The sequence below is a fragment of the Panthera uncia genome, chromosome B4, assembly GCF_023721935.1.
Source record: "Panthera uncia isolate 11264 chromosome B4, Puncia_PCG_1.0, whole genome shotgun sequence".
NCBI classification, from domain to species: Eukaryota; Metazoa; Chordata; class Mammalia; order Carnivora; family Felidae; genus Panthera; species Panthera uncia.
This window is the reverse complement of record NC_064809.1, coordinates 138,032,307-138,056,123: the sequence shown is the minus strand read 5'-3', so window position 1 is coordinate 138,056,123 and position 23,817 is coordinate 138,032,307. Positions and strand designations below refer to the sequence as shown.

The 23,817-nt window shown below is 60.2% G+C and overlaps 2 protein-coding genes across 5 annotated transcripts in view; both read left to right on the top strand.

Annotated features, from left to right (window-relative positions):
• Nucleotides 1-3,933: 3,933 nt before the first annotated feature.
• On the top strand, nt 3,934-14,568 carry DENND6B (DENN domain containing 6B). Of its 4 annotated transcripts, none has more exons than XM_049626595.1 (20): nt 3,934-4,298; nt 8,757-8,795; nt 8,869-8,911; nt 9,394-9,506; nt 10,031-10,111; nt 10,757-10,862; nt 10,982-11,061; nt 11,149-11,211; nt 11,431-11,486; nt 11,977-12,099; nt 12,201-12,296; nt 12,395-12,489; nt 12,636-12,701; nt 13,016-13,080; nt 13,167-13,256; nt 13,332-13,385; nt 13,710-13,819; nt 13,920-14,022; nt 14,121-14,198; nt 14,279-14,568. In XM_049626595.1, the coding sequence occupies exons 1-20, from the start codon at nt 4,137-4,139 to the stop codon at nt 14,399-14,401; spliced, it is 1,746 nt and encodes a 581-aa protein (XP_049482552.1). In that variant the 5' UTR covers nt 3,934-4,136; the 3' UTR covers nt 14,402-14,568. The 4 variants fall into 4 exon arrangements, with proteins under 4 accessions (XP_049482552.1, XP_049482555.1, XP_049482556.1 ...); XM_049626596.1 differs by having other exon boundaries at nt 3,936-4,298; nt 14,124-14,198; XM_049626598.1 differs by lacking the exon at nt 8,757-8,795.
• Nucleotides 14,569-18,011: 3,443 nt separating this feature from the next.
• The window catches only part of PLXNB2 (plexin B2), a 34,211-nt gene continuing 28,405 nt past the window's right edge, over nt 18,012-23,817 (top strand). Inside the window, exon 1 of the mRNA XM_049626739.1 lies at nt 18,012-18,111. The gene's annotated coding sequence lies outside the window, so the exon portion shown is untranslated. The remainder of the gene's footprint in view (nt 18,112-23,817) is intronic.

Here is a 23,817-nt window from a genome sequence, read left to right as displayed (position 1 = left end):
TCGGTTAAGCGTCCGACTTCAGCTCAGGTCATGATCTCACAATCTGTGAGCTCCAGCCCCGCATTGGGCTCTGTGCTGACAACCTGGAGCCCAGAGCCTGCCTTGGATTCTGTGTCTCCTTCCCTCTCTGCCCCTCCCCTGCTCATGCTCTGTCTCTCTCTGTCTCAAAAATAAATAAAAACATCAAAAAAAAATTTTTAATAAAAAAATAAAAGGACTCTTACAATGGGTCCACTTAGGTAATCCAGGACAACCTCCCTATCTCAAGATCCTTAATTAATTTTTTAAAGGTTTATTTATTTTTGAGAGACAGGGAGAGAGAGAGACAGAGAGAGAGAGACAGAGAGAGAGAGAGACAGAGAGAGCGCATGCGCGCACAAGTGGGGGAGGAACAGAGAGGGAGGATCGGAAACAGGCTCCAGGCTCTGAGCTGTCAGCACAGAGCCCAACAGGGGGCTCGAACCCAGGAACCGCAAGATCATGACCTGAGCCACAGTTGGTTGCTCAACCGACTGAGCCACCCAGGCACCCCTCAAGATCCTTAATTTAAACACACTTGGAGAGTCCCTTCTACCTCATGTAAGGCAAAATATTCACAGGTCCCAAGGGTTAGAATATGAACATCTTTGAGGGTAACTATTCAGCCTGCTACATGGTATGTTGCGTTTATATAGAAATTTTGAGAAAAGGTCAATTTGCAGAGAAAAAATGCAGATCAGTAGGTACCTGGACCTCTGGACCTGAAGAGCGAGTGGGGATTGGCTGTGAACTGGCACAGAGGAACTTTTTTGAAGTACCATATTTCATTGATTGTAAAATACACATTTTGGGGGCACCTGGGTGGCTCAGTTGGTTCAGTGTCTGACTTTGGCTCAGGTCATGATCTCGAGGTTCGTGGGTTTAAGCCCCACATCGGGCTCACTGATTCCAGTGCAGAGCCCGCTTGGGGTACTCTGTCCCCTTCCCTCTCCCCCTCCCCTGCTTGCATTCTCTCTCTCTCTCAAAAATAAACATTTTAAAAAATGCACTTTTTTTCACAATATAACACCTGAAATCAAAATACATCTTACAATTGATGACAGGCAATAAGCACATGAAAAAAATGCTCAACACCATTATCAGAGACATTCAAATTAAAACCACAATTAGATATCACTACCCACCCACTAGACTGACTAAAACTTAGAAGACTGATAATATCAGATGTTGGCAAGGATATGCACCAAACAGGAAGACATTGTTGTTGAATTTTAAAAATATATGGTTGATTTTGGAAAAGTTCTGGCTGTTTCTTTAAAAAGGTAAACAGGGGCACCTGGGTTGAGCTTCTGACGCTTGATTTTGGTTCTGGTCATGATCCCAGTATGGTGGGATCAAGTCCCGCATCGGGGGTTGTGCTGAGCATGAAGGCTGATTGAGATTCTCTCTCTCTCCCTCTGCTCCTTTCTCCCATGCTCTTCCTCTCTCTAAAAATTAACAACGAAAAGGTAAATAAAAATCTTTGTGACTATGCTATGACTTAGCAATTCAGTTCCTAGGTATTCAGCTGGGAGAAATGAAAATGTACTTCCACAAAATATCTTGTACAGGGATCTTCACAGCAGTTTCATTTATCACAACCCAAAACTGGAAAGAGACCGGCTGTCCATCAGCAGGATAATGAATAAACAAACTGTGGCATATTCACAAAATAGAAGCATACACAGCAGTAAGAAGGGGTGAGCTCATGAAATACACCACAAAATTGATGAATCTCAAAAACATGGTGAGCGAAGGAAGCCAGACACACAAAATTTCATACTGTATGATTCCATTTTTATGAAGTTCTAGAACAGGGTCACTCATGGTGCAAAGAATCAGAATAATGGAGAGTGGTTGTTCAGAGTGACTGGAAAGAGGCATGCGGGAACTGAGGTGATGGTAATGTTCCTTCCATATCTCGCTAGTTCTTTGGGTTACTGGTTCTGCCCATCTAAGATTCATGTATTTCGTTATATATAAATTTTCCCCCCAAAAAAGAAAAAAAAACCCTAAAGATTACTAGTTAATAATACACATACTGAAGTATTTAGGGGTGAAAGCATTGATGTCTATAACTGTCTTTTAAAAGTATGGGGCGCCTGGGTGGCGCAGTCGGTTAAGCGTCCGACTTCAGCCAGGTCACGATCTCACGGTCCGTGAGTTCGAGCCCCGCGTCAGGCTCTGGGCTGATGGCTCGGAGCCTGGAGCCTGTTTCCGATTCTGTGTCTCCCTCTCTCTCTGCCCCTCCCCCGTTCATGCTATGTCTCTCTCTGTCCCAAAAATAAATTAAAAAACGTTGAAAAAAAAATTAAAAGTAAAAATATGGGGCACCTCGTGGCTCAGTCGGTTAAGCGTCTGACTTCGGCTCAGGTCATGATCTCATGGTTCATGAGTTCAAGTCCCACGTAGGGCTTTGTGCTGACAGCTCAGAGCCTAGAGCCTGCTTCAGATTCTGTGTCTCCCTCTCTCTCTCTCTCTGTTCCTCCTCTGCTTGCACTCTCTCTCTCTCAAAAAGTAAATAAGGATTAAAAAAAATTTTAAATAAATAAATAAAAGTAAAAATAAGATGCATTGATGGATGGGGACAGGAAAGGACAAATGTAGATATAGGATAAAACGGATATAAGAAAATATTAACTATTGATGTAGATTCTAGGTTGCAGGTAAAAGGATGGTCTTTGTACAGTTCATCTATCTTTTATGTATTTTTGAATATCTCATAATAGAATGTTTGAAAACATTTGATTGCACATCACTGTGTAAATAGTAGTAGTTTATCTTGGTGACTTATAAAATAGCATCTTAAACTCAATGACACATGATAATTGTAAAGGATAATTGTGTGGCTCATCAAGTATCCCTGTCCTTCATTTTCCCTGCAGTTAGGTTGTATCCATGTGACTAACTTTGGCCCTAGGACTGTGAATAAAGTGATGCACACGTCACTTGTTGACCAAGGTGGTTAACAAGTAATGGGCCTCATCAATCTCTTTTCCGCTGCTGGTGACCTCAGAGGCATGTATTCTGGGGGTTTAATGAAGGAGAGCCCTCCAGCTCTCCCACCAGTCCAGGCACGCGTGAAAAAGCCACTGGGGACTTGGAGGTTGTTACTCCAGCCTAGGCTAGCTTAGCCTAACTTTGGAGCGGATTTTCATACAACTCGAATATACACGGCCTGTCTTATCAGTTATTGTCCTTACTCCAAACTCGCCCTTGGGTGAGGGGACTCTGCAGCCACATTTCAGGAGGCCACATTTCTGCAGGCAAGGCTCGGCCAACAGGGGACGCCAGAGGGACACGGGAGGCCAGAGAGGGAGAGGCGACCTGCCCGCTCAACCTCACTTCTCCCCCGTGGCAGAAAATGAAAAGGCACAGGTGGCTCGAATTACATGTTACAGGCGTTATCTGGTTTCGACAGACAGGCCTGAGTGAGCGTGCAAGGCAGCCCACGAGGGTTACAGAAATATTTGGGAGCGCCAGACCCTAGAGGCGATAGACACGGGCGTGGGCGCAGTCCGCACGCAGGTAACAGCTATGCTCCAGTGTCCGGACGCAAAGCCAGGACGTGACACCTCTGCAGGACCCCACACCTCGAGGCGACCCCAGGGAGGAGACCAGCAATCTCTAGAGAACGTTACAACTAGACTGGAATTCGTGTCCGACGGGTGGTAGGAAGTCAGCAACTACGCAATTTGGACGTGAACGCCGGCCGCGTAGGCCCCCGCCCCACACCCCCCTCCAGCTCCCGCAGCGCCCTTGCAGCGCCCCCGGAAACCGCGGCGCCCCCGGAAGCCCCGACCCCAGCCTGGGCAGTCTTCCCCGAGTCTCTCCCGGCTCTACAGCCCTCCCCGGAAGTTCCTCCTCCTGGCTAGGGCCGCTCTGGCCCACGCGGGCCCTTCTCTCTGGTGGACTCGGCGTCGCTCCGCCACACGACGCTCCTCCGGCCGCCGGGGGTGCGGAGGCCGCGGCAGGGCCCCTCTAGCCCGCGGCGGCCGCTCGACTGCTCTGCGGCGCTGTCCCTTCCTGCGCCCAGGCCGCCGCCTTCGAGCAGTTCCCCCGGCAACGTCTCCGAGCCGTTCCCCCGGCAACGCTCGGCTGGCGCAGTCCCGGCCGCCATGGACTCGCTGTCGGGCGCTGGGCCTCGCCGGGGTCGCGGCCGCTTGGGCGAGGCGTCCCCTGGAGCGCGGGCTGCGGCGGCGCCCTGGGCGCGCTTCTCGGCCTGGCTGGAGTGCGTGTGCGTGGTCACCTTCGACCTGGAGCTAGGCCAGGCGCTGGAGGTGAGCGGGGCGGGGGGCCGGGCGGCGGGGCGGGCCTTCCTCTGTCGCCGCCGGCCGACTAGGGCCCGGCCATCGCCCCCAGGCGGCCTGAGCGCTGCCCGCGCTAGAGGTACTGTCGGGCCCACCCCCCAGGTGGCCTCTTCCTCTTCTGAAGCCCCGCACCTGTCACCTCCTGGAAGGTGCCCCACCCCCCGCCCCCGGCAAAAGCAGAAAAAAAAAAAAAAAAAAAGGCAAATTGCCAAGACTTCCCATTGCGGTGCAGGAGAGAGGAGCCCCGCACTTGGGGAAACCAAGGATCTTTCCCATAAAAATCTGTCCCGTCTTTCCCCTTTCCACCACCAGCTCTGATACCTTCCCTCCCCATTTGTTCCAGCCAGAATCCCAGGGGCCAACAAGGATTTGAATTGCGTTGCCTCTGTTGCCGTCACCCCCTTCTAATTGGCCTTCAAAGTCCAACCTTTGTGGCTTCTCCTGCTTGAAATCCGTCCACACCTCCTTGTTCGCTTACAGTCAGACCCGGACCCCTTGGAGTCCCGTTGCAACCACACTAGTCATCTTTCTGTTCGCCAGCGGCACCCACCTCACCCGGCCTGGGCGTCCCCACTGCCTGCACCCCCCTCCCCCCACCTCAAACAGCTTCTCTTCCTCCACCTATAGATGAAAATGTGGTCTCCTCGGGGAGGGGAGGCCTTCCGCAGGCCTGTCACAATGGTCATTTCTCTGCTCTGAAAGCGGTGACCCACACCAGGGAGCTGAGCAGTGCAGGGGCGTCGCTAGGTTGTCAGGGAGCCTGACAGGTAGTTGCCAAGATGAGGCTCAGCAGCCATCCTTGGGGAAGCCAGTGAAGGCATGTTTTCTCAGCCTTTGCTGAATTCCGAGAGCCTGGGGGGAACCCGAGTCTTCTAAACACAAAGGATCTGCCCTTCCTGAGACCTTTTTGGATCCCAGTGCAGTGCCCAGGTATCTGTGAAGACCCCACCCCCACCAGGCAGGCATTATTACTGTGATAGCCCCATTTGACCGAGGGACCTGAGCACAGACAGGTGAGGTGAGGTGATCTGCCCAGTGTTACAGAGCCCACACTCATGCTGTTGCCCAAATTGTTCCCCATAAAATCACAAGAAAAGACGTTCTTCCGTAAGTTTTTCTAGAACTTAACCGTTTAGAAAGCTAATTCTAAGCAAGTACCATTAAAGGCTCTGTGTGCCTGGGCTTCTGAGCCTTTGGTGAGGCTACACAGCTCTGGGAGGGGATGTTGGGGACCCAGAGCCCCTCGAAATCATCAAGTCTCTGCAGGAATCGGGCTGTCGCTCTTATCAGTGCAGCCACAGTCTTTATCAGGTCTGCCTCTTGATCAGGGGTCATTTCAGCTGAATCTTCCGGCTTTTGAGGATGTCTTGGACTGCCTGAGCACCGGAAACAGCCCGGCTCTGTGCTTGGCTCTGGGATGTGGACAGAACAGCCAGAGGCTGCCTTCCAGGAGCTCCTGGCCCACAGAAGCCCCATGGACAAGTGCAGCTCAGAGGAAGGCATAGGGCTTGGCCAAAGCTTGGAGGGTGAGAAGGAGGCAGCCAGGCAGGAGAGAAGGGGCTGTTTCAGGTAACCTCTCCCTCAAAAAACCAGCAAGAACAAAGGCGAGGAGTTGTCCACTCACTCATCCGATAAACCCAAGTACTAAGTGGCTGCCGCCAGCCAGGCCCTGCAGCACCGGGGCTGGACACGGGGAACACTGACTTAAGTGAGAAGACAAGGCCCTGCCCCCCGGAGTTCACATTCTGTGCTAGAGACACAGACAGTAAGTGGACAGGACACCCGCAGACACACAATATGGGGAGGGGGTTCCAAGCAGATGGGTGCACTGAAGCCTGTGGGTGAGGCAGGAGTCCCACTTGAGAGGAAGGCAGGCAGGGCCTCGTCGGGGGGGGATGAGAACATGCGGATCAGCCAAGGAGAGGGCCTGGCTCTGCCCTGGAGGCCCAGAGAGCCCCTCTCCGCTGTGGTGTACACGTCCTTCCCGGACAGAGCTCCTGCACAGTCTCAGGACCTTTTCTAGTAAAAAGTCATCGAGGATCCCAAAAAGCTTTTTGTATTGACGACACCTATCAGCGTTTACCAGAAGTTAAAACTGAGAAAATTTTAAAATACTTATTAGGCTATTGTAAAAAACAAAACCAAATGAAAAACAAATACTGTATGTGTTAATATAAATATTTTCATGAAAACAGCCATATTTTGCAAAACAAAATTTAGTGAAAGGAGTGGCATCATTGACACTTCTACAAACCTTTTTATTTTTAATTTTTTTTTTAATGTTTATTTATTTTTGAGACAAAGAAAGAGCATGAACGGGGGAGGGTCAGAGAGAGGGAGACACAATCTGAAACAGGCTCCAGGCTCTGAGCTGTCAGCACAGAGCCCGACGCGGGGCTCAAACTCATGGACCGCGAGATCATGACCTGAGCCGAAGTCGGCCTCTTAACCGACTGAGCCACCCAGGCACTCCTCTACAAACCTTTTTAATACCTGGCCAGAGAGAAGGCAGCCGGCTTCCCGCGTGGGTTCTGCTGTGCGTGCCGTGACAGTGTGCGTTACAACCTCTGGAAGCATCAGTGCATGTGCGAGGGTACAGCTTGGGCCTCAGAGTCCTGAGGCACCTGGGCATTCTCAAGGGACACTTCACCACGTCTGTCTTCCTCGGGGAAGACTGCATCCCAGGAGCAGCGGCTGTGCTGTCTCGGGCAGAGAGGACAAGGCCCTCGTGGGCCTACGGGGATGGGGTCCTCAGGCAGCACGACTCCTTGCTTCCTGCCTTTCTCTGAGGGTCTACTCCACTTCTCCCCCCATCGAGGCGTGGCTCAGTTTGGCCTTCCCTCTGGTCTCCATTCTCAGGAGAGACTGCACCAGGCCATAAACGTGTGCTCTCACCAATTTTTCCAGTGGGGTCCGTGGACACAGATGCAGAGGCCAAGGTGGCCTGCTTAGATGCTGCAAGACTCCTGATTCAGACCCCTGGTCTCAGTGCAGAGGGTCCATTGCCCCAGCTGCCAGGCACCTGCCTTTCCTTGGCCTTGACACACATGAGGGCTTGGCCTGAGTGGTCCTGTGGCCCTGCCCCTCCGAGCCCTCCCAAGGTTCCTCTGTGGGTCCAGTCCCATAGACAAAATGCCCTTCAATCTTATTGCCTCCTTAGCTGACATGTCCTTGAAGTTGCCACACGACCTGCCTGTTCTGTTATCCCTCAAACATACTGACATATGAAAACATATGACGTTTTCACACACGTCGTAAATACTGTATCTGGTGAGGGTATAGTCCCTGCCGGGGCCAGGAGGCCAAAGTATCTGGGACATGGTCCCTGTCCTCAGGACACTTGGTGTGCAGCAGAGGAGACAAAATGGGAGCACAGCAGCAAGCCCGAGCATAAAAGGACAAGAAGCTACGTCATTCCAACAGTGCAAACCCCAGAACCTGGCGCTTTGCTCTGGGGGCTCCGGGAACACCCCAGGAGGAGTCTCAGCTTAAACCCAACTCCTCCTCAGTGTTAGAGTTTGGGGGACAGAGCAAGGGGCCCATGCACACAGGCCCTTGGCTCCTGGCCCATTGTAGACTCCCAGCACCGCCTCTTCCTGACAGCACAAGCCAGGGCAGCAGCAAGGCCCACGGTACGCCAGCTCCCCAGAAGTCCCCTTGAGGCCCACTGAGGGTGAGGGCTGTGGGGCTCCCTGCCATTTTGGTCCCCGACAACGAAACCCATTCTGGCCACGGGCCTGTGCATGGAGTTGCTGAGCCTGAGAGCCAAGCCTCAGCCCCCTGCCCCTCTGGGGTGTGGCCTGCCTCCTAGATCACTAAGGGCCTGCTTCTGACATGGCTGGGGCCCACGGTGTTCTCCTGGGGCTCTCGCTCCAGGTGGGGCACAAGCCAGAAGCTCGTGGATCCCAGAACGGCAGAGGTTGGGTTGAAAGCACTCAAGGTGCTGTTGACAGGCAGGGTGCCGCTGTCTCGGAGGACACCTGAATCAAAACCAGGAGATGAGGTTGACAAGTCCCGTCTAGGGGAGCAAGTCTGGGGACGGTACAGCCCAAGACTCTGGCTGAGTAGAGGGGTTCAGGAGGTGGAGAACAGGAGGGGCAGGGGCCAGCAAGCAGGGCCATGTAATCACACTCCAGAAGAAAGAGGAGGCCACGGGGGGCTCTGAAAACCACCTTCTGAAGCTGTGGGGGCAGACCTTGGAGATGGTGGAGGCAGGGGGGCCACAGTCTGCATGAGGGGTCTGAGGAGGGAGTTGGGGAGCTTGCCCAGGTGTGGCGGCCAAGGCAGGGGAAGGATAGTGTGGTCTTGTGCTGAGAAGGGCCCGGAGGGAGCCCAGGGAAGAGGAGGAGGGGGCAAGGGACACACTCCTGCCAACCAGCGTGGCACTGCCTGCCCAGCCGATGTTACCCGGTGCTTGTGTCCCTGCAGCTGGTGTACCCCAGTGACTTCCGGCTCACGGACAAGGAGGTGGGTCCTGGCCTGTTGGGAACGGATGTGGCCCTGCACTGAGCCAGGCCTCACCGGGTTTCCTGTGTTTCAGAAAAGCAGCATCTGCTACCTGTCTTTTCCCGACTCCCACTCAGGTAGGCAGCCCCAGCTGGGATGTCAGCTCTGGGGCTGGCGGGAAATAGGAAGGAGGTGGGAGGTGAGGCTGTCCCAGAGCCCCACCAGCCCCACTCCCCTCTCCACACTGCCTCAGTGGTGGTCACGTTCCCGGATTCTCATGGAAAGAAGGGTCTCTGGGCAGAGGGATCGGCGGGGTCTGGTGCCCTTTACTTCACCACAGTGGCCACCAGGACCTGGGACCTGGCCTTTGCTCTTGTCCAGGCAGGCCTGTTTTTCTGTCCCAGGCAAGCTGACTGGGCCCCACACCAGGGTGTCCCAGTATCCCACCTGTGCTCGTTGACAGCACGGATGCTTTGGGGCTGTCCCTGGTGCTTCTGTGTGCTGTGTTTATTGTGAAACTCTCAGGGGCATGAATTAGGACACAGCCTTCCTGGCAAGCTGGGCTTTCGTCTCTGGTTCCACCCTGACACAGTCTGGTGGGGGCTGCCTCCCTTCCCAGGCTGCCTCGGAGACACTCAGTTCAGCTTCCGCATCCGGCAGTGTGGTGGGCAGAGGAGCCCCTGGCATGCGGAAGACAGACACTACAACAGTGGGGCTCCCGTGTCCTTGCAAGTGAGTGTGGCCGCCTCTCCCCACAGGCCAGGGTGGGGCTGGTGTGAGCAGCCCCTTTAGGGCACCTGGGCTCTGTGTGGGAGGACAGGCACTGGCCAGGCCCAGCCAGTAGGCTTTCCAAGCGCCACCAGCCCCTCTGCGCCTGCAGCACAGGCGCCCCCACCTCCTCTGGCTGTCAAGTCCTGCCAGCGTTGGCAGAGTTGTTTCATCATCCTGGCCTCTGCTGGGGTTGGGCTCACTCTTCCGGGGACTCTCCAGGGTCCCTGGAGCTTTTCGGTGCATTGTGTGTGCGGCAGGGCGTGGCCCAGTGTGTGGAGGCCAGCGTAAGCCTCTGGTGCACCCAGGCCCCGGAGCTGCGGGGACCGCCGTGTTTGCAGGGACCTTCTCTGCAGAGGTGTCGCCCACCTTCTGAGCCCAGGACTCTCCTGGCTGGGGAGAGCTGTAGCAGCCTTGGCAGGGAGTTGGGTGGGCGGGACGGAGGGTGGGCAGTGGGCTCAGCCTGGCCGACACTGCTCCCCTTCCAGAGGGAGCCGGCACACTACTTTGGTTACGTGTACTTCAGGCAGGTGAAGGACAGCTCCGTGAAGAGGGGCTACTTCCAGAAGGTGAGCCACCTGGCTGCTCGGGGGTGGTGCTGCTGTAAGGCAGGGCTGGTGGCCATCAGGACAGATGGACCAACAGGCTGGGGGTCCTGACCTTCCAGTAGTGCCCACTCCTCCTGCAGCCCCCAGCCACTTGGCACTGGGCAGAGCTCACTGCCCTGGGCCACATAGGCCGCCCCACCTGGGGGCAAGGGGTGGGGGATGGGTGCCGCTGTACCCAGCTCTCCTGCTGGCCTTTTGGGGCATGGGCTCTGCTGCTTGCTCCTTGCTGCTGACTGGGGAGGGGCCCTCGTCACGCTTTCGAGATTAGGACAACTTCCACCTTGAACTCAGACACCATAAGCAAAAGCTGCTTGCCTCCTGGGAAGATCACCCCAGAAATCTTGGCCACGTACATTTTCCTGAGAAGGCCCAGGGTCCAGCCCCACTCTGCTGTCGCCTGAGGTTTCCCTGTCTCGTCAGAGGCAGGCTTTGGGTTTTCTCCCAATAAGCCTGGGGTCCAAGTTGGGCCATTTCTGGGGACAGGTGTCTTGTGGGGTTTGTGGGATGTACTGCCCCGGGCAGACTCTGGCTGAGCCAGGCCTCAGGGGTCCCTGCAGACTCCTGAGTGGCTGGGATTCCATCTCACCGGCCCGGCGCGCCCTGCAGTCTCTGGTGCTGGTATCCCGCCTGCCCTTCGTCCGGCTGTTCCAGGCGCTGCTGGGCCTCATTGCCCCTGAGTACTTCGACAGGCTGGCACCGTGCCTGGAAGCGGGTGAGTGGCTGTCAGGTCCTGCCAGAGTGGTTTCATCATCCCGGCCGTAGCCCCCAGTGGCTTCAACAGGCACCTGCTGCTTGGGGCAGGCTCCTGACGCTGGCCACCTGTGTCCACAGTGTGCAGTGAGATTGACCAGTGGCCCGCCCCCACGCCTGGGCAGACCCTGAAGCTGCCTGTCATGGGAGTAGTCCTCCAGGTGAGAGCTGGCTGGCTGGGCTGGGAAGGCCGCAGGTTCATGGGGACACCCACTCCCAGCTGGCGTCTGTTCCTTTTGTTCCCCCAGGTTCGCATCCCGTCCAGGGTGGACAAGCCAGAATACAGTCCTCCGAAGCAGTGCAGCCATGAGGTAGGGGTGCCGCTCCTGGGCCCGGGGCCTCACACCTGCCTCAAACCTCCCACCTCCTCAGGCCTCCCCGCCCCACTTGTTAGGGGCCCTGTGGGGGTGGGGGGGGGTGCAGGGCAGGGGCCACGGCCCCCAGTGTTCTCCTGGGGTGAGGGGTGCTGCTTGCGGCTTTGGGGATGCCAGCCTTGCCCTCGGCCTCACCCTGCCCGCCCCTCATCTCAGAGTCTGCTGCCCACCCCAGTGGTCCTTGCCAGTGTCCACGAACTGGACCTGTTCAGGTGAGCCCGGCAGGCTGCCGCCTGCTACCTGAATACATGGGGAGGGGTCCCCCAAGGTAGAGCCTGTGCAGGGCGGGGGCCGCCTATCAGAAAGGAACCCTTGGCCGGTTCCATGAGGGACAATGATACAGAAGAAGAGCCCAGGGTCCCGGTGCCTCTACCTAGAGGAGGTGGGCACGGTGGGCAGGAAGGTTCCAGAGGTCAGGTGCAGGGAGGGAGCAGCTGCGTTGGGAGATACTCGCTGCCTGAGGCTACTCCTCTCCAGGCAGGTCTATGAGGGAGCCAGGCTTTGGAGACTGAGCCGCCCTGCCCAAGAGGCAGTACGGGGCCAGGCAGGCACGCCGGCGGAGTGGGGGGAGACCCTAGACACCCCTCGGCATGGCCTCATGTCCTCACTGCCTTCCCTCCGGGGCAGTGCCAGGTGTGGGCGGGTCAGGGCTGGCAGGCTCTGCCCCCGCTGGGCTTCCCTGACCGCCCCCGCCCCGCACAGGTGTTTCCAGCCAGTGCTGACCCACGTGCAGACTCTGTGGGAGCTCATGCTCCTGGGGGAGCCCCTGCTGGTCCTGGCGCCCTCACCCGCCATGGCCTCCGACCTGGTGCTGGCTCTGATCAGGTATGCCGGGCGGCACAGGGCGGGGCTGGCCGGGGCACTGGACCGGCCCCTGCCGTGTTTACTGGCCCTGCCACGCTCCCCCCCCCCCCGCCGCCCCACAGCTGCCTGCAGCCCCTCAAGTTCTGCTGTGACTACCGCCCCTATTTCACCATCCATGACAGCGAGTTCAAGGAGTTCACCACACGCACGCAGGCCCCGTGAGTCCCCCGTCTGTGCCCTGTCCCCAGCCTGCCGTGTTCCACCTCCCTGGGCCTGCCTCTGCCTCTTCTCTCTCTCTCTTCTCTCCTCTCTCTAGACCAAACGTGGTCCTGGGAGTCACAAACCCTTTCTTTATCAAAACACTCCAGCACTGGCCCCACATCCTCCGTGTTGGGGAGCCCAAGATGTCAGGTGAAGCTGGCCTGTCCTCTGCCCAGGGGACCTGGGGAGGTGGGGTGAGGGGCTCAGAGGCCCACCCAGAGAGGGGCCTCAAGGGCCCTGAGCCCGTGAGTGGCAGAGCTGCGGCACTGAGGCCCAGCCACCGCCGTGTTTCGTAGGGGATCTTCCTAAGCAGGTCAAGCTGAAAAAGCCCTCTAGGCTGAAGACCCTGGACACCAAGCCAGGTGTGTGCCCTTGGCGGGAGCCCTCCTCTCCTCCAGAACCCAGGCATAGGCTCTGAGTTCTCGGGGAGCCTTCTCTGCTTCACAGGGCCGGAGAGGGGGATAGACGTGCAGGTGCATCCAGAGGGGGTAGGGCTGTGGGGGGTGGGAGGGGGCCCTTCGGCTGCGGGCCACTTCTGCCCTCCTGAAGGGTTGGGGCTGTGGGGGGAGGCCCGGCTCTGCCCTCCCTAGGAGGTGGGGCTGTGGGGGGGTGCCCCCCCCGCCCTTGGGAGGGGGTGGGGGCAGTGGGGATGGGGCCAGCTCTGCCCTCCTGCCAGGCCTCTACACGGCTTACTCCGCCCACCTCCACCGAGACAAGGCGCTGCTGAAGCGGCTGCTCAAGGTACAGGCTGGGGGGGGGGGGGGGGGGGGGGGGGGGAGTGTGAAGCGCTGCCTTGGATTGGAGCCCACGCCTCCCCCCTCCCTTAGGGCCTGCAGAAGAAGAGGCCGTGGGACACACAGACGGCATCGCTGAGGCGGCACCTCCTGGAGCTCACCCACAGCTTCATCATCCCCCTGGTGAGGCCCAGGGCAGGAGGGGGAGGGGAGCGGAGGGCCACGGCCCTGGTTCACTCCCTTCCCCTTCCCTGCCAGGAGCACTACATGGCCAGCCTCATGCCCCTGAAGAAGAGCATCACACCTTGGAAGGTGTGGGTCCAGGTGGCATCTGGGGAGGGTCTGGGAGGAAGGTAAGGGAGGAGGTCACGGGTATGCAGGAGCCCCCAGGGCTCCAGGCTATCCCCACACGTGCCCGACATCCCTCAGAGGACAGAAGGACGGGGCCCACCCCGGAGGGGCTCGAGGCCCTCCTCTCTGAGAAGGGCCATCCTAGGATCTGTCCTGGGAAGGGTGGGTCCTGGGGGTCCTCACGCGGCTGAGGAGTATGGCAGCGAAGGGTCCCGGCCAGCCGAGGTGCGGGGCCTGTGAGGCCGTGTCCCCCACCTCCCCGCACTCACCAGGCCCCTGTCTCAGACTCCTCCCCAGATCCGCCCCTTCCGCCAGGATGACTTCCTGCGCAGCCTGGAGCACGCAGGGCCCCAGCTCACCTGCATTCTCAAGGGCGACTGGCTGGGCCTGTACAGGTGGGTGGATGGCAGGTGGCCCAAGGCCCCTGGAGTGGTCGGTGCAGACCCTGCCCTCACCCAGAGTCAGCCCACGGCTGCTGTATCTCATCCCCCACAGGCGGTTTTTCAAGTCCCCTCACTTTGATGGCTGGTACCGGCAGCGGCACAGAGAGATGGCCCATAAGCTGGAGGCCTTGCACCTTGAAGCTATCTGTGAGGCGGTAAGTGGGGGAGCTGGGGCCGGGGGAGGAAGCGGGGGTGTGCAGGCCCCCGGGCAGGGGGCGGGCCCTGGTGACGGCTGGCTCCGTCTTATTCCCAGCAGAACATTGAGACCTGGATGAAGGACAAGTCTGAAGTGGAGGTCGTGGACCTAGTCCTGAAGCTTCGGGAGAAGCTGGTGAGATGCCTCCTGGCCCTGTCCAGCCTCTGCCAGCCGGATGTGGAGTCACCTGCCCCTGACCACCACTGCCCCTGCAGGTGCAGGCGCAAGGCCACCAGCTCCCGGTGAAGGAGGCGACGCTTCAGCGGGCACAGCTGTACATCGAGACAGCCATCGGCTCTTTGCCCAAGGACCTGCAGGCTGTCCTGTGCCCCCCCTAGGACAGAGCCAAAGGGCGAGGTGCAGGGATCTGGGTCTGGCCCAGCTTCCTTATCCTCAGTGAGAGGTGGTCCCAACCAAGCACGAGCTCCCTGCTGCTGCTCCCCAGCCTTGGCCTCCTGTCAGCACCACTGTTGTTCCAGCAGTAAAGGTGGCATTTGGAACCACAGCCTGGCCCCTGACTATTGGCGGATCACATGCTGGCCAGAGCCTCGCCTCCCCCTGGGTCCCACCTGCCCTCTGCAGGGCCTGAGGGCTGGGAGGCGGAGCTGGCTGGGAGCCCTCACTGCTCTGGGCACATGGCTACCCGCCCCCTGTGGTGCCCACCTGCCCAAGCCCTGCAGGCCCTGTCCTCCGGCCCCACCAGGCTGCCCAGCCCGAGACGGAAGGAGGCAGCTGTTAGGCAGACCCCTCTTCTCATGCAGCCACCCACCCATCCCGTGGGGGAGGGGGATACCTCGCTGTGGTCACTGGCTTGGGATGGGCAAAGGCCTGTTTGCAGGGGTGGAGCTCTGCCCTGTAGTTTGCTGGGAGGCTGCCAGGAGGATCTGGGGCATCGTCCTGGATATCACTCTTGGCATACCCGACTGGGCACCCTCTCTGCTCCGCCCAGTGCTGCTTCCTGGCTGACAGGCCCTCGAGCTATGTCCCCTGTGTCCATCCACCCCCACGTGCAGCATGAGGGGTCCTGGCCTCAAGCCTCACCGGGTCCTCTCGGCCAGAGCCCTGCTGCCGCAGCCTCGGAGCACCAGGCTGCTTGGCAAGGCACAGAAGGCCCAGAGGTGTGACACGGTAGAGTGCCGGGCCCCTCAATGCCTGGTGCTGGCCGGTCCCGGCGCTGCCCTGGCTTAGTGCAGGTGACAGCGCTGTCGGCCAGCGGGTGGGTGGGCGTGAGGTGTGGACCGAGCGCCGTGGGCCGGCAGGTAAGTCTCGCGACCTCCCGACTCCATCCGAGAGGTGAGGCTGTGTGGGCGCCTGGCTGGCCTTGGCCACCTCCCTGCGGGGTGAGTGGGCGTGGGCTGGGCAAGCTGTTCCCCTTCCGCGTGCCTGTAGATCGAGTACTCACTGACCGCTGCGCCCCTTCTGTGCTGGGCTTGGCAGAGTCACCAGATGACAGTGGCCGCTGGTCTCAGAAATGTCGGTGTCGACTTGTGCAGCCCTGACTGGCCTAGGACAGCCTGTCACTGCCGCCATTCTGCAGGCCGCTGAGCCCAGTCTGGCGCAGGGTCCAAGGACACGGCTGTGAATTAAGCAGAACGGAATAGAGCCGGGCGGAGGCACAGATCCACTTTGGCAGGACTGGGCCGGAGCTGCGGGTCAGAGGCCCTACATTGGCCCCAAATGCCACTCTGGCCTCCCTGCCCTGGCTGTCAGCCTGGAGGGGAAGCCTCCTTATCCAGGATGTGGTGGTCAAGGGGGTCTGCAAAGACACCAACACCTTCTTAAATTTTTTTTTTTTTTTAACGTTTATTTATTTTTGAGACAGAGAGAGACAGAGCATGAACAGGGAGGGGCAGAGAGAGAGGGAGACACAGAATCTGAAACAGGCCCCAGGCTCTGAGCTGTCAGCACAGAGCCCGACGCGGGGCTCGAACTCACAGACCGCGAGATCGTGACCTGAGCTGAAGTCGGACGCTTAACCGACCAAGCCACCCAGGCGCCCCGACCAACACCTTCTTTGTGACTGGCTCTCTAGTGTGCCAGCTAGGGACAGGGCCAGGCCTGGGCCTGGGCCCCCAGAGGGCCATGGCTTCAAGGTGTGTGGGTGGCTTGGGAAGTTGACCTGGGCCCCTCTCTTGGCTGTGGCCCCAACTGTGAGGGGTATGCCCCAAGCATCACTCTAGCTTGTGCTTGCCATGCTGTGGGCTGGGGAAGCACAGGCTGCAGGGAGGGGGCTGGGAGGGGCCTTCTCAAAACCCCCAGGGACCTCCCGGATGGCCCAACCAGGTTCTCCCAATTCCCTGAGTCCTCCCGTGTGGTGGAGGCCCCGTGGCTGTCCCTCATAGTTCATCCCAAGGACCACTGTGGGCAGGAGCTCTGGGGAAGGACTCCCGGAAGGCTGGGCGATGCAGCCCGGGGCGGAGAGTCCAAGGCTGAAGTGTGGAGGTGTGAGGACGCATCTCTCCTGGAGCCACGAAGGGGGTCCCTCTTCCTTGTAGCCTGACCTCTGGGCACAGTACAGCCTGGGGGGGGGGTCTCTGGGGTGTTTTGGTTGGTCAGCGAGGGCTCTTGAGGTTGGAAGGCTGTGTGTGGTGGCTGTGGGGACGCCAGTCAGCCACACCAGGGACAGGAAGGACGGTCATCACCCCCCAGCTTCCTGTGCTTTATTTAAAGATTCCCTTTTAGTCTGGGATAGTGGCCTTCCCACATTTTTGGTATTAAAATGTTCTTCTGTGACCATGCTTGTCTTTTAACTTCCTTTTTTGATAAAAAGTTGGCATCCTTGTCAGACCCTAGTAATTTTAGGGTCCTCTGCAGTGGGGATTGGGTAAGCCAGGGTATGAATGCAGTTCAGGGCTAAAGGAGAGAAGGTGTGGCCTGGCTGGTTGGGGGTGGAGGGCGGCTGAGATGCTGAAAGAACAGGACATTCTTCTAATGCTCTTAATGGCTTCATCTCGTTGGGGGAGTTCTTGATCACTGGGGGCAGGTCTGGGGGTGGGGGGAGCTGAAGGGGAGGAGATGCTTGAGGGTGTGTGGAGGTGCCGGAGGCAGTGAACAGGAGCAAGTGAACAGTGCGAGGAGGAGCTGGGGCGGGGAGGGGGCATGCTGCTGTAGGAGTGTGGGTTAGGGTTTGGGAAAAGTCCCCATCTCTTCCCTGGGTCCCCAACTGCTGCCCAGCACACGCCATCCAGTGGTGGGAGACTGCACGTGATCTCAAGTCCAGGCACTGAAAGTCCTGATGCTGGGCCTGGGTACAGGTCCCCAAAGACCCTCTGGAAGTAGGTGAGGAGGGAGAAGGGCCGCTGGGGGCTGATGCCGAGTCGGGAGGCTGCTCCCAGCAGGCGTGCTCTTCCCCTGAGAGACTGGGGGGGCTGAGGCTCCAGGGAACTGGTCAAGGCGCAGGCCTCCCCGCCCCCCGGGGAGAGCAGGGGTGTGGCCGGCCCGACCCCCATCTGAGGTGACGGTACTAGTGCCGAACCTGCTTCGGAGTCAACCGAGAGGGGTTCAGACGTGTCGGATGGCTCGGAGCGCTCCCCTAGCGCTGAGGCCTGAGCTCCCGGGTGAACCCGGGCCCTCCCAGGGTGGTGCCAGGCGGTGGGTGGGGGGCGCACTCTGCCTGCAGTGAACCGGGGCTCGAACGCTGCCTAACCTACCCCGCGCTGCGGCGCACTCGCTGCGGGCACGGGTTCGGGGTACCGGGTACTCGCGGCGAGGGCTGGGGGCGGGGGGCGGGGCCCTCCGGGCCCGCCCTCCCTCCTCCTCCCTCCCTCCTCCTCCCTCCTCCTCCCCCCTTCCAGCCCCTCTCTCCTCCCCTTGCCCTCGTCCTCCTCCCCGCCCCTCCCTCCTCCCCCTCCTCCGCCTCCTCCCTGTCCCTCTTCCACCCCGCTCTCCCCGCCCTCCCCCTCTCCCCGTCGGGGGCGGGGCCGCTGCTCCCGCGCGCTCCGGCCCCTCCTCGGCCACACAAAGGCCCGTCTCCATGGCAGCCGCGCGGGCCGGAGCGCAGCGCCGATCGCGGCCCGGGCGCCATCGAGCCTCGGCGGCGGACGTGCAGGTATCGCGGTGGGGGTAAGGGCCCACGGTGCGCCCGCGCGGGTCGGGGGGCTTCGCCGTTAGCGCCGCCCTGTCCCAGCCTGCGCGCCCTGGGCGCGGGGACCCGGGGCAGCTGCGGCTCCGCGGAGGGCGATCGGGCCTCGGCCGCCGTCCGTGTGTCCTCGGCTCTTCCAGGTGGCCGGGGAGGCCCGCGGCGCCGGGGGCGAGCGGGCTTGGCCCGGCCGAGGGCCCCCAGCCGGGCGCCGCGCCCTCTGGACCGCTCGGACCCTTTCTGGTTCCGGACCCTCCCTCCCCTCCCAGGCCTCCCACCTCTCCAGCCACTGAGATCCGTGGGCAGGGCTGCAGTTGTCCCTGTTGTGCAAGAGCTCGGGACCCCCAGCCACCTGCCCCCACTCCGGCAGCAGTTCCGGGGTGTCTCAGCTCAGGCTTCCCCAGGGGAGTGACCGGCAGTCAGGGCTTGGCTACCCGCTCCCCCCCCTCCCCAACCTTTCCCCACACACCCGCTGGGGCTGCTTTTGAGGAGGGCTTCGGCTGGGACCACCCTGTGAGCCCCCTGGTCTGTGCTTGGCCCCGGCAAGAAGGTTGGGAGCAAGCGTTCTGTCTTGGGACTAAGGGCAGCTTAGCACCGACCCGGGGTACCTGACGAGTCCTGGTGGCCCTGGGCCTGCTTGCGTCTCCACAGGGCCTGCTAAGGCCACTCCTGGTGTGCTTGATTGGAATAGTGTTTATTACTGAGAAAATCTCAGACTGTGGGGGGGTGGGGGGAGCATACCCAGTCCCTGGGCCCTCCCTTCACCCTCTGACCCTACATTTCTGCTGCTTCCTCCTGCGGGAAGCCCTCCAGGATGGGCTTCTCCCCACCCCTCTGTGCTCAGGCTGATTGGCAGATTTCTGGGGTCCCTGAGCTCAAGGGCCCCGGAGTTTCCTGCCACGTCACGAAGGCTTCTCTTCCCAGCAACTTGGAAAAGGAAGGAAGGGGTCCATCTGTCCCCTCTGCCTGTGGCAGTGGACAGGACGGGGGCGGGGGCGTGAAGCAGGGCCCCAAAGCTAGTGGAATATCCTGGACCTTGGAGGATTTTCTAGCGCATGCCTGCTGTGGAGAGCCCTCTCTTCCATGTCCAGCTTAAGCCCCTGTGCCCTCCCCAAACCCGGGGCTGGGCCCTGTGAGAGCGGAGCGGTGCGGGTCGGCCCATGCCCAGATGTTACCCTGACGTGTCCGGGAGAGGCCGTCTGAGAGTCTGAAAGTTGGACAGCTCGCAGGAGCGGCCATCCCTCTGCCCTGAGGAGAGGGTCCCTAGGAGGGAAGGTCAAGCATTGGCCTGGCTGGGCCTGCTGGCTATTTTTTGTGGCATGTCAGCTTTCAGGAATTCCCAGAGGAGATTAAGGACAAACAGGTGGTCTCCACAGATGTGAACCTACCACCTCTTCCCACCGTGTCCCTGTGGGTGCCCACCTTGGTCTAAGGGGTGGGCCCCTCAAGGAGGGCCTGAGGTTTGGCCAGGGGTTCCTTGCCCCAGGAGGGGAGGGAGGTTACCGAGAAAAACAAGGGTTTGGAATGTGAGTCCCCCCTCCCCCGCCGGCTGCCTGCCAAGAAGGAATTATTTTGGATTATCCAGCCGTGTCCAGCCACCCAAGGGGGGAGGCCGCAGCCCTGCCGAGGGATCCACTTCCGGGGCTGAGGGTTGAGAGCCCTGGGAGGGAGGGACGGGCTAGTCTGGGCAGCTCCACCGCCTCCTGAGGCTGCTCAGACCGGTTGGGGGCGGGGTGGGAGGGGATGCGTCACCCTCGGGTTGGAGATTGCAGGCCCTGCCTAGCCAGCCTGGAGCCGACCCAGGCCCCTCCGAGGGAGGCCACGGGGCTGGAGGAGCCCCAGATCCTGTCCTCAAGGGCTTGGGGGAGGGGCCCAGCCAGGGGACCCCCTTCGGCCCCAGAAGGCTTCGCACCGTGGCCTGAAGGCCTCTGAGGCCACTCTCCAGAGCTGGGTTCAGGGACACACCTTGGGTTACTCACACCTGGTGCTTCCCAGGGATGACGAGGAGCAGGTAGGGGCATGACTTAGGCTGCTTAGGGTGCTGCACAGGGGTCTTCTCCGGCTGGCCCTCAGGCCACCTCCCTGTCCCCGCCCCCCAAGACCCACTGACCAGCCGCTGACTGATGCACAGCCCCCTCGAAGCCCTTCTGACAGCCCAGCCTGCAGGTGAGGGGTTCCCCAGGTGAAGAGATATGAGCCATTCATGAATGAGGAGCTCTCTGGGGCGCTGCCTCTGCTGTGTGGGCCCCCTGGCTCTGTGCCTGAGTGTGCCCACAAGCCCTGTGCTCAGCAGCCCCTGTGGGGACCCCATTGGAGACACAGAGCTGGCATCTTGGGCACAGAGCAGGAAGCCCAGGGTCCTGGCCCTAGCCCAGGCAAGTGGGGCAGAAGAGATTGGGTTGGAAAGCACTGGGGTGGGCTGGCAGCCTGGGGAGGGGTCCATATGGCTTATGCCTATCTTTCCCAAGAGGGCACGGTTGCAGGCACTTGAGCCATCCCAAGACCAAAACCACTCTGGGAACATGGCATCCTGTCCCCTGCCTTGTCCCCACATCCTGGGGCCAGAGCCAATGATCCCCCTGGGACGTTGGGTGTGGGTGTGGGTGCACCGGGGGAGAGGCTGTGGGTTCCAGCACCCTCCCATTTCGCCCCTTCTCAGATCTGAGCAGGGCCACGCTGAGGTGTGATGCCCTCTGCCACTGAGGGCTGTCTCCTGGTCACTTGCCTCAGTCCTTGCTGCAGCAACAGGTGCTCGTGGGTGGGGACATAAGCTTTTCTCCCCTGTCCGAGTTGGCTCCTGTGTCCAGAGCCTGCCTTGGACTCGGGTCTGGTCCTGGTAAGGCTGGGGACCAGAGGGTGGAGGAGGAGGTGAGCGGATCAGACCTCCGGGAACCGAAGCCCACGTGTGACCAGTTGGGGGGGCTGCAGTGTCCCTCCAGCCCCAACCTCTGAAGTAGTCGCAGGTTCACTGGGGGCGGGTTCCTTGCTGAGGGTGGGGGCTGGGCAGAGTCCCTGTACCGGAGCCTAGTGGGAGTTTGTGTTTGGGGTGGGGCTGTGGGGTGGGGTGGGGTGGGGCCGGCCTGCAGCTAATTTTCTTTGGACTCAAATTACAGGCCGAGAGGGCGGGATCAGTGGCCTGTAATTGACTGGTGGGTGGGGGGACTTGTGGGGGGGCCCTGCACCAGTGCTTCCCTTTTCTCTCCGTGGTCCTTGCACTCCCTTCCCCTCCATGGTTTCACATCTGACAGGCTCTGCTTCTCTCTGCCCAATGATCGGAGGACCTCGGCCCCTTCAGCTACCCAGGCAAGAACGCTGCCCTGTCCTGGCCTCCCCTGGCGGCCCCTGAACCAGGCCAGCACACAGCTCACCCTGCCTCATCTCGGCCAGAGCATTTGAAGGGCTGGGCCTGGCCTCTGCTGCCCTGCCTCCAGGTCCCACCCAAGTGGGTCTGCGTTCTTCTGCTCTGTGGTTGATTCACACTCTTGTGACAGTGACTGGACCTGGGCTCTGGAGGGAGCCTGACGCAGCCATGGGTGGCAACGGGGGCCGTTCGTGGGGACACCCCCAGGGCGGGCCCGGACCTGGAGCTGGGGTTCTCTTTCCCACTTTGTTACTCTCTGTGGTCTCCCCACCCAACCTTTCAGGCGTAGAGACTGGATCACTCACTGCTCCCTCCCGCTGTGGCTGGGGGCTAGTCCACCTGAGTGCCTGGTATGTCAGTGTGCTGGGCACAGGAGGGTCTCGCCCTGGGCTGGGATCGGGGGCATCTGGGCGCAGGGCCTGGCTCAGTGCCCACATCCTTGTCCTCAGATGGCATGACGCCCACCAGTTCCCCATCCTTGTGCTAGGCGGGTCCTGGCCCGAGTGCTGTGGGGAAGGAGAGGGAAGCCTTTTGGGTGCAGCCTGGGTTCTGGCCTTAGCTCTGCCATCAGCGTGGCCCCGGACACATCGCTTTCTGGTGCAGGGACCAAACCCCTGGCCCCTCCTCAGGAAAAGCAAGAAAGAGAATCAGGGTTGATGTCAGTCTTTCAGGAGGCCACCTGTGTCAACAGAGCAGCCGGGCAGGGGTGTTGGCCTTCTCCTCTGGCCTGTGTCCCCTGAGCCAGCATGCCACCTATGTAGACCCTGGGCCTTACTGGGGGGTGTACTGGCTCCCCTCCCGGCATACCAGCCCCAAGCTGAGGTAGGTCTGGGGTCCTGAAAGGCCATAGCAGGCAGCATGGGTGACAGGGGAAGAGGGTGTTCTCCCTGCTGGGAGGAAGTATGCTGGGCAGAGGTCTGGTGCGAGGGAGCCTGTGGCACTTGTGTGGTTCAGAGGCCGCGAGGGGGCAGTTGGGCAGCATGGGGGTGACCTGGGTGGTATGGGGGCCCAGGTATAAAGCGGTGGGTTTGAAGGCCAGTAAGAGGTCGGGGCTCTGGGCCGCATGTGGATTCTAGCCCTTTCTGTGTATGGGGCTGCCCCCACCTTTCCTGCACATGGTCCCACCCTGGAGGCCAGCTCTAGGCCTGCCCAGCTCTGCCAGCCCTCTTGGCCCCTCTGGGCATCCTGGGCTAAGCCAGTGCTGGGCCTGCCCAAGACCCTTCCCACACACAGCCTCTCACAGCCCAAGAGCCCAGGTCTGGGGAACTTCCCACGGGCTCTTTGTCCTGGGGATGCTGTGTGGGTGTTGGGGAAGGACCCCTGCTGGCATCACAGACGTGTGTGCCTGCACATGTGTGGTCACGTGTGTGAGCGGTGGCTGGTTTGCCGGCTTGGCACAGTGCCCCAGGCTAATTGTGGGGTTCCGTAGTGATAGAGGAGGCGGGGCTGGGGTGACCGCCGAGGCGCTGACAGACTGATGGGGAGATTATAGGCCTTGCTTGCTCCTCACTTGCTCAGGCCCTCACCCGTCCGCCCCGCACGCCCACTCCCGCCTCCTGCACGCGGCCCAGGAAGGGGGCTCTGGGTGGGGGCTGGTCTTGGGCCATGTGCAGCTGCCGTGAGCCTCAGGCTGTCGTGGCCTGCAGCATCCAGTCAGCTGTGAGGTGAGCCTGCAGAGGGGAGATGGTGAGGCAGGCAGGCAGGGAGGTGCTGGTGTGCAGGGAGGCCAAACATGAGAACCGGTGGTTCCCGCCTGCCACTGAGGCCCAAGTGCCCACAGGACTGCCCTTAGCCTCTCCTAGCTTGGATGTGGGGGCTCGGGGACTCAGCTACAGGGCCCCCTTCTGCAGCTGTCTGAACTGCTCTTCCCTGGGTGGTGGCTGGAGGCCCTGCACCCTCAGCTGGCCCCTGCCCATCTCTCACCCCCGCGTCATCTCCCTCAATTAGACCATAGACTACCCACTGGGGAGGTTATCTCAGGACCTAAGGGCCAGGCCCATCCTTGTCATCCATTTAAGTATTGACTGAGGCCACTGTGCCGACTCGTTCCTGGGTCCCCGGCACACAGGAAGCTGTCAGGGGCTTTGGGCTGAGCAGATGGGACAGGCCAGTGGGTCCAGGTTGGGGTTTCCCAGGAGCACAGGGATGTGAGTGGAGGGTGTTGAGCTGTGGAGCGTTCTGATGCAGAACTGCTATGCAGAGGAGGAACCTGGGGGTGAGGCCAGAGTGAGGAGACCTGTGTGGGGCCCGAGCACGTCCTGGTGTGACACAGTGGTGGCTAGGACCCAGGAGGGGTGGTTAGGGTGGAAGGGACA

Excerpts from the sequence above, each read along its gene's own strand:
- DENND6B (XM_049626595.1), top strand. The coding sequence starts at position 4,137 with ATGGACTCGCTGTCGGGCGCTGGGCCTCGCCGGGGTCGCGGCCGCTTG. Across the intron at positions 4,299-8,756 it reads AGCTAGGCCAGGCGCTGGAG|CTGGTGTACCCCAGTGACTT; the intron begins GTGAGCGGGGCG and ends GTGTCCCTGCAG. Across the intron at positions 10,112-10,756 it reads AGAGGGGCTACTTCCAGAAG|TCTCTGGTGCTGGTATCCCG; the intron begins GTGAGCCACCTG and ends CGCGCCCTGCAG.